Source organism: Ranitomeya variabilis, chromosome 1, assembly GCF_051348905.1.
Source record: "Ranitomeya variabilis isolate aRanVar5 chromosome 1, aRanVar5.hap1, whole genome shotgun sequence".
Classification (NCBI taxonomy): Eukaryota; Metazoa; Chordata; class Amphibia; order Anura; family Dendrobatidae; genus Ranitomeya; species Ranitomeya variabilis.
The window spans coordinates 899,859,189-899,873,140 of NC_135232.1; the positions used below are offsets into that span (position 1 = coordinate 899,859,189).

The 13,952-nt window shown below is 42.7% G+C and overlaps 1 protein-coding gene across 3 annotated transcripts in view; it reads right to left on the bottom strand.

Moving 5' to 3' along the window:
* ANK2 (ankyrin 2) overlaps positions 1-13,952 on the bottom strand; it is a 648,838-nt gene that overhangs the window by 191,291 nt on the left and 443,595 nt on the right. For all 3 annotated transcript variants that reach the window (XM_077278822.1, XM_077278815.1, XM_077278806.1), the window contains 2 exons: positions 8,754-8,852; positions 7,854-7,952 (listed from right to left, as the gene is read on the bottom strand). In XM_077278822.1, the coding sequence (XP_077134937.1) occupies positions 7,854-7,952; positions 8,754-8,852 (198 nt within the window). The remainder of the gene's footprint in view (positions 1-7,853; positions 7,953-8,753; positions 8,853-13,952) is intronic.

A 13,952-nucleotide genomic window follows, 5' to 3' on the forward strand; every position in this document is an offset into this window, starting at 1 on the left:
TGGATGCGTCGTGTTTTGGCGGACCATCGTCACGAAAAAACGTTCAAGGGAACGTTTTTTCGTACTTCGGATCCTGCATTTCCTACCGCGCATGCACGGCCGGAACTCCGCACCCTCCTCCCCGGGACTTTAGAATTAACAGCGGATGCGTTGAAAAACTGCATCCACTGCCCAAGTTGTGCCGAATTTTCACAACGTCTGTCGGTACGTCGCGCCGACGCTTAGCGAAGGCCGCGTACCGATGGAAGTGTGACGGTTGCCTAAGGTTTCAGGCTTTAATTAGACTGTTAGGGTTATGGCTTGTTCAACATCATTGTTGGGAAAGGCCTGGTGATGCAAATTTCCCAGCTTTATAAAAACCTTCTAACCTTATGCCAAAAAACAGCAGCTATGGGTTCTTCTAAGCAGCTGCCTATCACTCTGCAAATGAAAATGATGGAGGCCCACAAAGCAGGAGAAGGCTATAAGAGGACAGCAAAGCGCTTTCAAGTTCCAGGTCACAAGTCAAAAACATCACTGCAAATGACTTTGTCTCTCCATAGGCTTCAAAGGTTATTCCACTAGTTTTATATTAATGATCTATCCTGTGGTGGGAGTCAGACATGTGGCACCTCCACTGACCAGCTGTTCACAGTGATAGTGGCCGCCGGATATTACCAATTAATTAAACAATCAGTGCAATTTAGTTGCTCAACTCCTAACATCACGTTACTGCTAACACTGAGAACAGCTGATCATGGGGGTGCTAGGTGTCAGAACTTCACTGATCTGATATTAATGATGTATCCCAAATATAATTCATTAGTATGAAAGTAGTGGAAAACCCTTTAATTGTAAGCCTTGCACGACATGCAATTCATATATAACCTGACTTAGTCCTACAATAGAGTCGTGACAATAAGTTGCAGACAAATGTTTTTGGTTGCAAGACGTGTCTGAAAACAACTAGAGACATTGTGTAGTCCAAAAACAATTATGTCCAGATCAAATTGCCCAAAGAGATAACTAAGATTAGGAAAAAACTAAGTGGCACTGCTATATCAATTCCTATATCCCGTATCAATAGGTGGGGTCAGACTAGCCTTGTCTTCGGCTATGGTGCCCGGTTGGATCTTAAAATTAAATATCTTTTAACATCAGTGTTCCTGAGAAAAAATACACCTGGCTGCAATCCTGTAGAAAGGCTCTGATTCAGGCTGCCTACAATCTGGGCAGCATGAATCAGGTGACAGGTCCATTCACAGTACTGGACATCATATTCATTGACATTCTTTTCCCTACAGAAGAATCTTTTTCATGTCTCATCATATATCACATTTTTATTGTGGCTTTTGTTCTAAGCAGAACCATCACAGATCTGTTGCATGATGAACACCAAAAGTGCCAGACGGACTACCGATAATCTCATCCACTGGGTTCTGTCAATCACTTTGACATAAAGGGCATCATACTTCAGGGGAATCATATCTGAATAAAGTCAAGCAAGCAAGTAACAGTTCTAGGCAACCACCGGAATTGTACAGCAACAGCCAAAATATGATATGCAGAAAATCTCAGCAAGAATAAATAAAGTTACAATTCTGCACTTTCAATAAGACTGCACAGTAGGAATCACATTTTTTTTTTTTTTTTTTTTTTAATCAAGAAGGACTGGAACATGTATGAAGACGAAGAGAAGATAGAGAGGAATAAAGAAAAGTAAGAATCTATCCTGTACTACAGAGCAATTCTAAGGACAACCTAAAGCTAAGATCATATGTCAGCATACATCATCCAGTGTACTGAGGGAGTTAAGAAACGCTCCTGAAGTATGAGCCTAACATTTACCAAACGATAATGAAGAGAACAGGAGCTGATCTGCCGTTCTCAGCAACTTCCTCTACACACTGAACAGGCAATGTTTGTATCTGGATGCCACCAATGCTAATAACCGTTGATCATGGAGGGTGCTGGGTGTCAAAACCCAACTAATCTGATTACTTCAAGAAGCACTTTCACTCACTTTTTATTCATTAAATGTGTGTACATGCATGTTCTGTAGTGTGAGTGTATTAATATACTCATCTAACGCCCCTGTCTCCGCTGTCCAGTGACGTTCATTTCTTGCTTCTCTGTAAGGTCACCACTCTGTGACTGTCCGCATCACGCTGCGCTCTATGTGACTAGTAAGTACATTTAACAATGAAAGCCTATGGACCTCCAGAACAAGACCTCCTAGGCTTTCATTTAGCCTAGAATAGAGTAGACTTCTGACTCACGCATAGAGCATACAGTAGAACGAGCAGACTACTCAGAATTGCGGTGACGTTACAGAGAAGCTGTTCTTCTGGAAAAATCGGTGGTAGCAGAGTATATTAATGTGCTCACACTACATTACATGCATGTACACACACAATTAATGAATAAAAAAGGTAGTGGGAGGGATTCTTAAGGCTAGAAAGGAAAATTCTATCAATATTATATCACTATTTCCACCATATTTATCTGCGAAGTCTTATTAATTATATAAAAACAATAATTTTCTGGTATGTAAAAAAAAAAGTCACTTGAAATAACAACAAGCAGTGATATTATTCTTGAAATGCATTTATTGAGCTTGAAAGATGGGGTAAAAACCTACTAGTCTCAAAACCTGCTAAATGTCTTCTTACTGCAGGGTTAATGTAACATATACACCTTTCCACCGAGTAAACATGCCATCTGCTGTATGCTTCCCGAGAAGGAATGAATACGTAGCTTGTGCTGAAGGCAAATTCTGTCTCTTAGACACATGTCAGCGGAGTGAGAGCTACCATACTCTACCTCCAGACATCACAAGAGGAGCCACTTGCTAAAGGTCATTTAGTGCAATACTTTCAGCTTAGATATTCTCCAGCTGGAAAATCCATCCTTTGAGTTGCTCAATAATCTGAGCACAGAGTGCCCCATTTCTCAGATCTCACATTTTTAAAACCAATATACCCTCCTTAAAAGAGTATCCCTATCTACAAGCCATTAAGACTGTTGATATTAATATGTTGTAAAACGCAACCCTAAAAATTGGTCCCAAATAAGATGAGGGGCTTCATCAAAACTCATGGTCAATATTTAAACACAACATTTTAGATAAGTAAATAAAATATCATCATGACAAAAGTGACTTATTTGGAAAACTAAAGTCATCACACAAGTCAAGGTTTAGCGAATGTTGACTGTGATGGGTATGTAACCTTTAAAAGGATTCTAACATTATCGTCACTGTTCTGGAAATACCTATCATGGAGGGTCTGAATCAGAATATATCTATTGGATCATTGTGCGGTCTCTTGTCATTAATAACATAAAGCCTAACATTTCTGGATACCCTTCTGCATCAGTATCCAAGATTTGGATTGCAAATATAGCAGCAAGCACAAAGCATTATTGGACCCACTGAACAATAATGCTGGTGCCCACTAGATCCCTCTGACTTAATGTCCATTGGATCCCATAGTTTTGACAGGAAGAATAGAACTAAATACAGTATTATTCTTTCTACCAAAACTACTTCTATATGAGGCCACAAGAGTGAGCCTGAAAGCAGTGTCCATAGAGCCTAGCCTCTTGCTATTTGGAAGTAAAGTGTTTGTTACATTTTCCATCTTTTTAAAAACTATCTCAACAAAATAACAAGCACATATAGATTACATGTTAGGTTCTGTTCCCAGCTGTCATCTGTTTGCAAAGGACGCTTCCCTCACCATTCAAGTTAATGAATCGTTTATTGGATCATTTTATTTCCATTTTTGTCATCCCAAAAGCAAAAATAACTACCAGACATGTGGATGCAGCCTTATACAATGATTGCACATTGTTTCTTGCCATGGGATAAGATAAGGTCATTTATAACTTTATATAATAATTCAGTGGATGTATACAATCTCTGTAAAAGCAAAGCCAATAGCAAAGTAAACCATTACCTCTATAGAATGTGTTAGAATGCGATATCTTCGAGTGGACAGGGGTTTACGATTAAAGGAGTTGTCTCATAATCAACATATATCTACTAGTCAGGTGCTAAATGTATGATTTCTGTGAGAGAGTGGGGATCTCGATGTCCCCTGTGTACTGTATATGAAGAGTTAGTGAGCATGTACAACCACCTCTCCTATAGACAGCTGTTAATGGAGCAGTGGTCACAAATGCTCACTATTGCTTCTTACACATAGGGGACTTTGGGCTCCCTCTACTTATGGTCATGGAGGTCACAGTAGCCAAACTACCTGCAATAATACATTCACCTATGCTGTGGACAGGTGATAAATGCTACTTACAGTGCCTTGCGAACGTATTCGGCCCCCTGGAACTTTTCAACCTTTCCCCACATATCATGCTTCAAACATAAATATACCAAATGCAAATTTTTGGTGAAGAATCAACAACAAGTGGAACACAATTGTGAAGTTGAACAAAATGTATTGGTTATTTTAAATTTTTGTGGAAATTCAAAAACGGAAAAGTGGGGAGTGCAATATTATTCGGCCCCTTTACTTTCAGTGCAGCAAACTCACTCCAGAAGTTCATTGTGGATCTCTGAATGATCGAATGTTGTCCTAAATGCCTAATAATGATAAATATAATCCACCTGTGTGCAATCAAGGCTCCGTATAAATGCACCTGCTCTGTGATAGTCTCAGGGTTCTGCTTGAAGCACAGGGAGGATCATGAAGACCAAGGAACAAAACAGGCAGGTCCGTGATACTGTTGTGGAGACGTTTAAAGCTGGATTTGGATACAAAATGATTTCAAAAACTTTAAACATCCCAAGGAGCACTGTGCAAGCGATCATATTGAGATGGAAGGAGTATCATATCACTGCAAATCTACCAAGACCCGGCCGTCCCTCTAAACTTTCATCTCAAACAAGGAGAAGACTGATCAGAGATGCAGCCAAGAGGCCCATGATCACTCTGGATGAACTGCAGAGATCTACAGCTGAGGTGGGACAGTCTGTCCATAGGACAACAATCAGTCGTACACTGCACAAATCTGGCCTTTATGGAAGAGTGGCAAGAAGAAAGACATTTTTCAAAGATATCCATAAAAAGTGTTGTTTAAAGTTTGTAAGAAGCCATCTGGGAAACACACCAAACATGTGGAAGAAGGTGCTCTGGTCAGATGAAACCAAAATCAAACTTTTTGGCAACAATGCCAAACGATATGTTTGGCGTAAAGGTAACACAGCTCATCACCTTGAACACACCATCCCCACTGTCAAACATGGTGGTGGCAGCATCATGGTTTGGGCCAGCTTTTCTTCAGCAGGGACAGGGAAGATGGTTAAATTTGATGGGAAGATGGATGGAGCCAAATACAGGACAATTGTTGAAGAAAACCTGTTGGAGTCTGCAAAAGATCTGAGACTGGGACGGAGATTTGTCTTCCAACAAGACAATGATCCCAAACATAAAGCAAAATCTACAATGGAATGGTTCACAAATAAACGTATCCAGGTGTTAGAATGGCCAAGTCAAAGTCCAGACCTCAATCCAATCTAGAATCTGTGGAAAGAGCTGAAAACTGCTGTTCACAAACGATCTCCATCAAACGTCACTGAGCTCGAACTGTTTGCAAAGGAGGAATGGGCAAGAATTTCAGTCTCTCGATGTACAAAACTGATAGACATACCCCAAGTGACTTGCAGCTGTAATCACAGCAAAAGGTGGCGCAACAAAGTATTAAGTTAGAGGGGCCGAATAATATTGCACGCCCCACTTTTCAGTTTTTGAATCTCCACAAAAATTTTAAATAACAAACAAATTTCGTTCAACTTCACAATTATGTTCCACTTGTTGTTGATTCTTCACCAAAAATTTACATTTGGTATCCTTATGTTTGAAGCATGATATGTGGGAAAGTGTGGAAAAGTTCCAGGGGGCCGAATACTTTCGCAACACACTATATGGGACATGGCATTATACAAATTACCTTAACACTTTCTTTATCTAAATAGAACATACACCTATTGATTTAGGTTGAGAATATTTTGGCCACAGCCTTTATTACATCAATAGCATACAATAAAAATGATCAATAGCTTCCAACTTAATAAATCAACTTTAACCAAATACTCCAGCTCAGCCATGAAAGCTCAAGCTGGTTAACCCAGAACTTTCTTTCCATTCAGTTCCCTGAAAGACTAACTCCCAGGCCATGACTATTAAAAAATGGGAGGGCGGGGCAGCAGCTACCAGGTGATTTCTCACACGCAGGACTCGCAGCGCTGGTGCTCCACCTCATATACACAAACCTGTTACTATATACTTTTAGCCCATCCAATCATGGTACGATCACCGGGCAGAACACTCATTTACCCCAGCCATGATTGGACAGCACCGCTACAAACCACTAATGCCTTCATGTCCCCTGTTATGATCCAGTGACCTTGGAGATGCATGAGACTTTCTCAGGAGTAGGTGGAACCTATACTGACCGCAATCCCTAAACTGACACCGCAACTAGAAGTAGCCGTGGGATGTACCTAACAATCCTAGACACCTCGACACAGCCGGAGGACTAAATACCCCTATAGATGGAAATGGAAATCCTATCTTGCCTCAGAGCAGAACCCCAAAGTATAGACAGCCCCCCACAAATATTGACTGTGAGTATTAGAGGAAAGACACACGCAGGCAGAAAACAGGGTTTAGCAAAAGAGGCCACTCTAGCTAGATAGAAAAGGATAGGACAGAATGCTAAGCGGTCAGTAATAAAACCCTGAAAATATCCACAGCAGATAATACAAAAATTCCACCATCTAACTAAAGACATGGAACGTATATCTGCATCTCCTGAGAATCCAACTTGACTGGAAAAATCCTGCACAGTCAAAGCTGGACAAGAAAAAACAATAAATAGCACCGATCTGTAAAGCACACCGCATGTGTGCTGCAGAAACAAAAACCAGACACTTATCTTTGCTGAATTGACAGCAGGGCAGGAGGATCCAGACTGAGATCCAAACCTTCCAAGAACAATGGACAACTGGCAAGGACTAATGAATCCTGCAACCTTAAATACCCCAGTCAGCACTGCAATCAGCAGGGACACCTGCCCAGGATTGCAACTCAGGGACAACTGCATTACCACCAACAACCACCGAAGGGAACCCAAGAGCAGAATTCACAACAGTCCCCTAAAGATTAGGCGTTAAAGCAATTAACCCATTCAGGAGAAGATACATAGCACAATAGATAATGCCATGTGTTCTCCTCCTGAAGGTCCGGAGACCACCAATCTTTAAGCTCTGCTCCTAGTCGCTAAAGCCCCCACATTAAAATAATGTTGACTGAACCCAACACAATCAATGAGTTTGGCTAACAATCCAATGTGTATGGGGGCCACGAACAATTGATCTTCAGGGGAGTTAAGGATCTGGCATGTCCAAATTCACACTGCCACTCCTTTTGTTATCCTGGACATAAGCCGGTGGCTTTCTCATAGAGTACACTAGAGAGCTCAGCTGAAAATAAGTGCTCATGTGTGTTAGAGAGCCGGCTGAGATGTCTGCGGCGAAACAACACTATTCTATTGTGTATGGCGGGCTTAAGTCAGCCAGATATGCAACTACAGCTACCTGGATGACCATTCTATCTATATTCATCCTGTGTGAAGGTCAGCACAGGTTCTGGTTGTTGCTTCACCCAGGAAAAAAAAATTGAGTTACCTTTATAGTAAGCACAATTAAAGTCATGTTTTGCATAAAGCATTGTCAATGTTTTGGAGACTTGTTTCCACTGATGAAATTGTACGCATTCTGCATCACGATTTTTTTACGAATGCCATACATGTTCAGAATTATACCGGTGTTATTGAATCATATTGCTTTCCAATACCTGAGACTGGGCATTAATATTGGCTCCTTGCTTGACGAGAGTCTTGACGACGTCTAACTGCCCAGCGAGTGATGCAATGTGCAGTGCTGTGTTCCCTTTCTGAAAAGGAATACATAAAAACAAGAGCAGCGTCACTATTACTCTTTATTACAATATATCTTACTCTCCTCCTTTTATATTCTTGCACCATCTGCAAATCCTTTATCTAGCTATGTTCAACATTAAATTAATTACGTACGTGGTGCAGGTAGGACTCTATGGCAATATGGTGACTCTTGTAACTAGTGGTACATTTACACTCACCTAGAAGAAATAACTGAATTCTAGCCCCATCCTTTACAGTAGGATATTTGTGTATTATTTACACTGACCTACAAAGCCATCCATAACCTTTCTCCTCCGTATATTTCCGAACTAATCTCTCAATATCTTCCCTCACGTAATCTCCGGTCCTCCCAAGACCTCCTTCTCTCCTCTACACTTATCCGCTCCTCACCCAACCGCCTCCAAGACTTCTCCCGAATATCCCCCATCCTCTGGAATTCTGTGCCCCAACACGTCCGGTTATCCACCGCATTTGGATCCTTCAAACGGAACCTGAAAACCCACCTCTTCAAAGAAGCTTACAGCCTGCAATGACCACACGGCCACCTCAACACCATCGGAGCTACTGCAACCCCTGACCTACTGTTTCCTTCCCCATAATCCTGTAGAATGTAAGCCCGCAAGGGCAGGGTCCTCGCCACTCTGTACCAGTCTGTCATCGTTAGTTTTGTTTACTGTAAGTGATATTTGTATTTTGATGTAACCCCGTCTCATGTACAGCACCATGGAATTAATGGTGCTATATAAATAAATAATAATAATAATAGTAATAATTATATAGCAGACTGTTCATACCTTGGTTGCAGAGTCCACTGAAGATCCTCTTTCCAGGAGCTCCTGCACAAGATACAGATGACCCTCTTTGGCAGCAAGGTGTAAAGCATTGAGTCCATTCTGTAACAAGATAAAGCACATGACTATATAAATAAAAATACATAGTTATGAAAGTATGTGATGAAAATGAAGTCATCAGGGAGACATGATATATATCACACTGTGCATGGCATATTGTATAAAAATATATCTTCATTACAGCTTTCTGTTCCAGGACATGTCACTTATGGACGAAGAACCACAAAAAAGTTCAGAACTTCTAGGAGTTTGTAACCATAACTACTAATATTTAAAGAATTAGGTTGTGTCAGGGCATGGTTTATCTGGTGAGGCATGTTAAGGGGCAGGGTTTATTGGGTAGGACATCTTTTGAGGCAGGGCTTATCAGGAGATGACTTGTGTTTACATAAAGGAAAGGAACAAAAACAAACAAAGATTCATTAAGACCGGTGTAGGCCAGCCAGGAGCTGTTGTAATGTACCACACTTTTGTAAATCATGATGAATTTGTTGGCATGGCCACACCCCGTCTCACCCCAGCTCTGTCCACATTTAAAAAAATTGATAGAGCTAACTGGGACTTGTGTAATATGCCGATGTCCCAATTCATCAAGGCCAGCGATGATGAGGGGGGCCGTGTGGGAATCAGAAGCTCATGATTCATGAATAGGTGCATGCCTCCGTACCCCACGCCAGAAATCTTGCTCCAGCCCCTGACGGATGAAGATTTCTGGTGTAGAGAATGCCACAGCTTATCATGAATTAGATGAGCTGTTGTATCAGACCCCCACAGTGCCCCTGTTTCACAACAGCGCTGCTCATTTTGGCGGAGCTGGAAGAAACTGGCGTAAAAACTCTAAAAGTAGTAAAATTTTTGAACAACTCCAAATTGCACAGAAATTTGTCAACTTTTCAATGCAATTTATGCTGGATTGATGAATTAGGGCATATGTGTCTCTATATTTTTGCACAATGTTACACAAAAATTTGCAATATTTCAAGGAGTTTACATTAAAATTCTTGATGTGCTCGACATATGTATGGTGGATGTCAGGAAGATGTTAAAAAATAATTTCTCTTCAGCATACCTACATCTAATTGATAAACTAAAATGACATATACAAGATATTTCTTTTTCTACATATACAGCTGCCAAGTTTTTCATTATTTGCCAAACATTGGTTTTTATGTTCTCAGCAACATTCGCGGTATATATGGCACTGCTACCAAAGAGTTTGAGCTACTCAATGTACAGTTGTGATGGCATCGGCTTAGGAGCTGAGCCCCAAAAAAACCCTGAAATTATGTCTTATATTCTAGGTTCTCCAAAGTAGCCATCTTTTGCTTTGATGACTGCTTTGCACACACTTGGCATTCTCTTGATGAGCTTCAAGAGATAGTCACCGGGAATGGTTTTCACTTCACAGGTGTGCCCTGACAGGTTTAATAAGTGGGATTTCTTGCCTTATAAATGGGGTTGGGACCATCAGTTGTGCTGTGCAGAAGTCTGGTGGACACACAGCTGATAGTCCTACTGAATAGACTGTTAGAATTTGCATTATAAACATAAGGATGAATGACCTCGGGGAGATCAAAACATCCAACACCGCGGAGACACCATCACGTGTTTCTCAACGCAGTGATCCAGAACACTGCCCCCATCCCTTTTGGGAAATATGCAAATGCATGTAGAAAAGGGATGGGGGCAGTGTTCTGGATCACTGCGTTGAGAAACGTGTGATGGTGTCTCCGCGGTGTTGGATGTTTTGATCTCCCCGAGGTCATTCATCCTTATGTTTATAGCCTTTTCACTAGGCACTGCTCCTAATAGCCAGTTTCCTACTCCATACTGATGAGGGGCAAATACCCTGAAACAGCTGTCTGTGGATGGATACCATGTTTTGGCATAGGTGGTTTTCCTTTATTGGATGCTGCCCTTCCCGTGGTTCCTTCCCGGTGAAAGACCTGGCTATTCATTGCTTGCGTTGAGAAACACGTGATGGTGTCTCCGCGGCTTTTCTACAAGAATTTGCCTTATGGTAAGAAAAAAGGCAGCTAAGTAAAGAGAAACGAGTGGCCATCATTACTTTAAGAAATGAAGGTCAGTCAGTCTGAAAAATTGGGAAAACTTTGAAAGTGCCCCCAAGTGCAGTGGCAAAACCATCAAGTGTTACAAAGAAACTGGCTCACATGAGGACCGCCCCAGGAAAGGAAGACCAAGAGTCACCTCTGCTTCTAAGGATAAGTAAATCCGACTAACCAGCCTCAGAAATCGGAGGTTAACAGCAGCTCAGATTAGAGACCAGGTCAATGCCACACATAGTTCTAGCAGCAGACACATCTCTACAACAACTGTTAAGAGGAGACTTTGTGCAGCAGGCCTTCATGGTAAAATAGCTGCTAGAAAACCACAGCTAAGGACAGACAACAAGCACTTGTTTGAGCTAAAGAACACAAGGAATGGACATTAGACCAGTGGAAATCTGTGCTTTGGTCTGATGAGTCCAAATTTGAGATCTTTGGTTCCAACGACCGTGTCTTTGTGCGATGCAGAAAAGGTGAACGGATGGACTCTACATGCCTGGTTCCCACCGTTAAGCAAAGAGGAGGTGGTGTGAAGGTGTGGGGTGCTTTGCTGGTGACACTGTTGGGGATTTATTCAAAATTGAAGGCATACTGAACCAGCATGGCCACCACAGCATCTTTGTCAGGACTCTGAACATTTTTTACCTTTTGTGCATTTCTGCCCTTTTCCAAGATGGCGTCTTTGGTCTCATGTGCACTGTCTTCCTGCTATAAAACTCCACCCCAGCCTTCAGTCTGTGCTAGAGTATTCTGCCTTGCATCCAGCTACTGACCTCTGATTACTCCCTGGCTATATACCTGCTCCTGTGAACCTGTGTGGTGACCCTGCTACTCTGCTCTGAGTTCCTGCTGCATACACCAGTTCCAGTAATCCTCCTTCATCTGCTACTCGTATTTACTTCCATCAGCATTTGCTGGACATGTAAGCTGTTTGCTGCTCTGCAAAAACCTGAGACTATTAACCAGGCCTCCCTGGTTGAGCTAAGATATTATTTGAACTGCCTTATTATTATTATTATTATTATTATTTATTGTTATAGCGCCATTTATTCCATGGCGCTTTACAAGTGAGGAGGGGTATACATAATAAAAACAAGTACAATAATCTTGAACAATACAAGTCATAACTGGTACAGGAGGAGTGAGGACCCTGCCCGCGAGGGCTCACAATCTACAAGGGATGGGTGAGAATACAGTAGGTGAGGATATTGCTGATCGTGCAGCGGTTGGTTGATCGGTGGTTACTGCAGGTTGTAGGCTTGTCGGAAGAGGTGGGTCTTCAGATTCTTTTTGAAGGTTTCGATGGTGGGCGAGAGTCTGATGTGTTGTGGTAGAGGGTTCCAGAGTAGGGGTGATACGCGAGAGAAATCTTGTATACGATTGTGGGAAGAGGAGATAAGAGGGGAGTAGAGAAGGAGATCTTGTGAGGATCGGAGGTTGCGTGTAGGAAAGTACCGGGAGATGAGGTCACAGATGTAAGGAGGAGACAGGTTGTGGATGGCTTTGTACGTCATGGTTAGGGTTTTGTACTGGAGTCTCTGGGCAATGGGGAGCCAGTGAAGGGATTGACAGAGGGGAGAGGCCGGAGAATAGCGGGGGGACAGGTGGATTAGTCGGGCAGCAGAGTTTAGAATAGATTGGAGGGGTGCGAGAGTGTTTGAGGGGAGGCCACAGAGCAGGAGGTTGCAGTAGTCAAGACGAGAGATGATGAGGGCATGGACTAGGGTTTTTGCAGATTCTTGGTTGAGGAATGAACGGATTCGTGCAATATTTTTGAGTTGAAGTCGGCAGGAAGTGGAAAGGGCATGGATATGTGGTTTGAAGGAGAGATCAGCGTCAAGGATAACCCCGAGGCAGCGAGCTTGTGGGACTGGGGAGAGTGGGCAGCCATTTACTGTAATGGATAGGTTCGTTGGGGGGGTCACGTGAGATGGGGGAAAGATGATGTATTCTGTTTTGTCCATGTTAAGTTTCAGAAATTTAGCGGAGAAGAAGGATGAAATAGTGGACAGACATTGAGGGATTCTGGTTAGTAGGGAGGTGATATCTGGTCCAGAGATGTAGATCTGTGTGTCATCAGCATAGAGGTGATACTGAAAGCCATGAGATTCTATGAGCTGTCCCAGGCCAAAGGTGTAAATGGAGAAGAGCAGGGGCCCAAGGACTGAACCTTGTGGGACTCCGACAGAGAGGGGGCGAGGTGAGGAGGTGGTGTGTGAGTGGGAGACGCTGAATGTCCGGTCTGTTAGGTATGATGAGATCCAGGATAGGGCCAAGTCTGTGATGCCAAGGGATGAGAGGGTCTGTAATAATAGGGAATGGTCCACTGTGTCAAAGGCAGCCGACAGGTCGAGGAGGAGGAGAACAGAGTAGTGTCGCTTGCTCTTGGCGGTTAAAAGGTCAGTGGTGACCTTAGTTAGGGCAGTTTCAGTGGAATGGTGTGACCGGAAGCCAGATTGTAAGCGGTCAAAGAGGGAGCAAGAAGAGAGATGGGAGGACAGTTCAAGGTAGACGTGTTGTTCCAGTAGTTTTGAGGCATAGGGGAGAAGTGATATAGGGCGATAGCTAGATACAGAGGATGGGTCAAGAGAGGGCTTTTTGAGGATAGGTGTGATGGAGGCATGTTTAAAGCTTGAGGGGAAAACACCATTTGTTAGTGATAGGTTGAAGAGATGGGTTAGGGTTGGGATGAAGATTGTGGTGAGGTTTGGGATGAGGTGGGTTGGGAGTGGGTCAAGTGCACAGGTGGTGAGATGCGATCTTGAGAGTAGAGTGGCGAGTTGATCTTCTGTAATGGTGGAGTAGTTGGTTTTGGAGGTGGAGGGTAGGGAAGTTGGGAGGAAGGGCTCTGGGGCTTGTTGACCAAAACTGTCTCTGATGTTATCAATCTTCTGCTTGAAGAATGAGGCAAAGTCTTCAGCAGAGATAAGTGAGGAGGGAGGAGGTGCTGGGGGACGGAGGAGAGAATTGAAGGTGTTGAATAACTGTTTAGGGTTGTGAGACAGGGAGGATATGAGAGATGAGAAGTAGGTTTGTTTAGCTGTGGCGAGTGCGGTCTTGAAAGTAGTGAGGGACT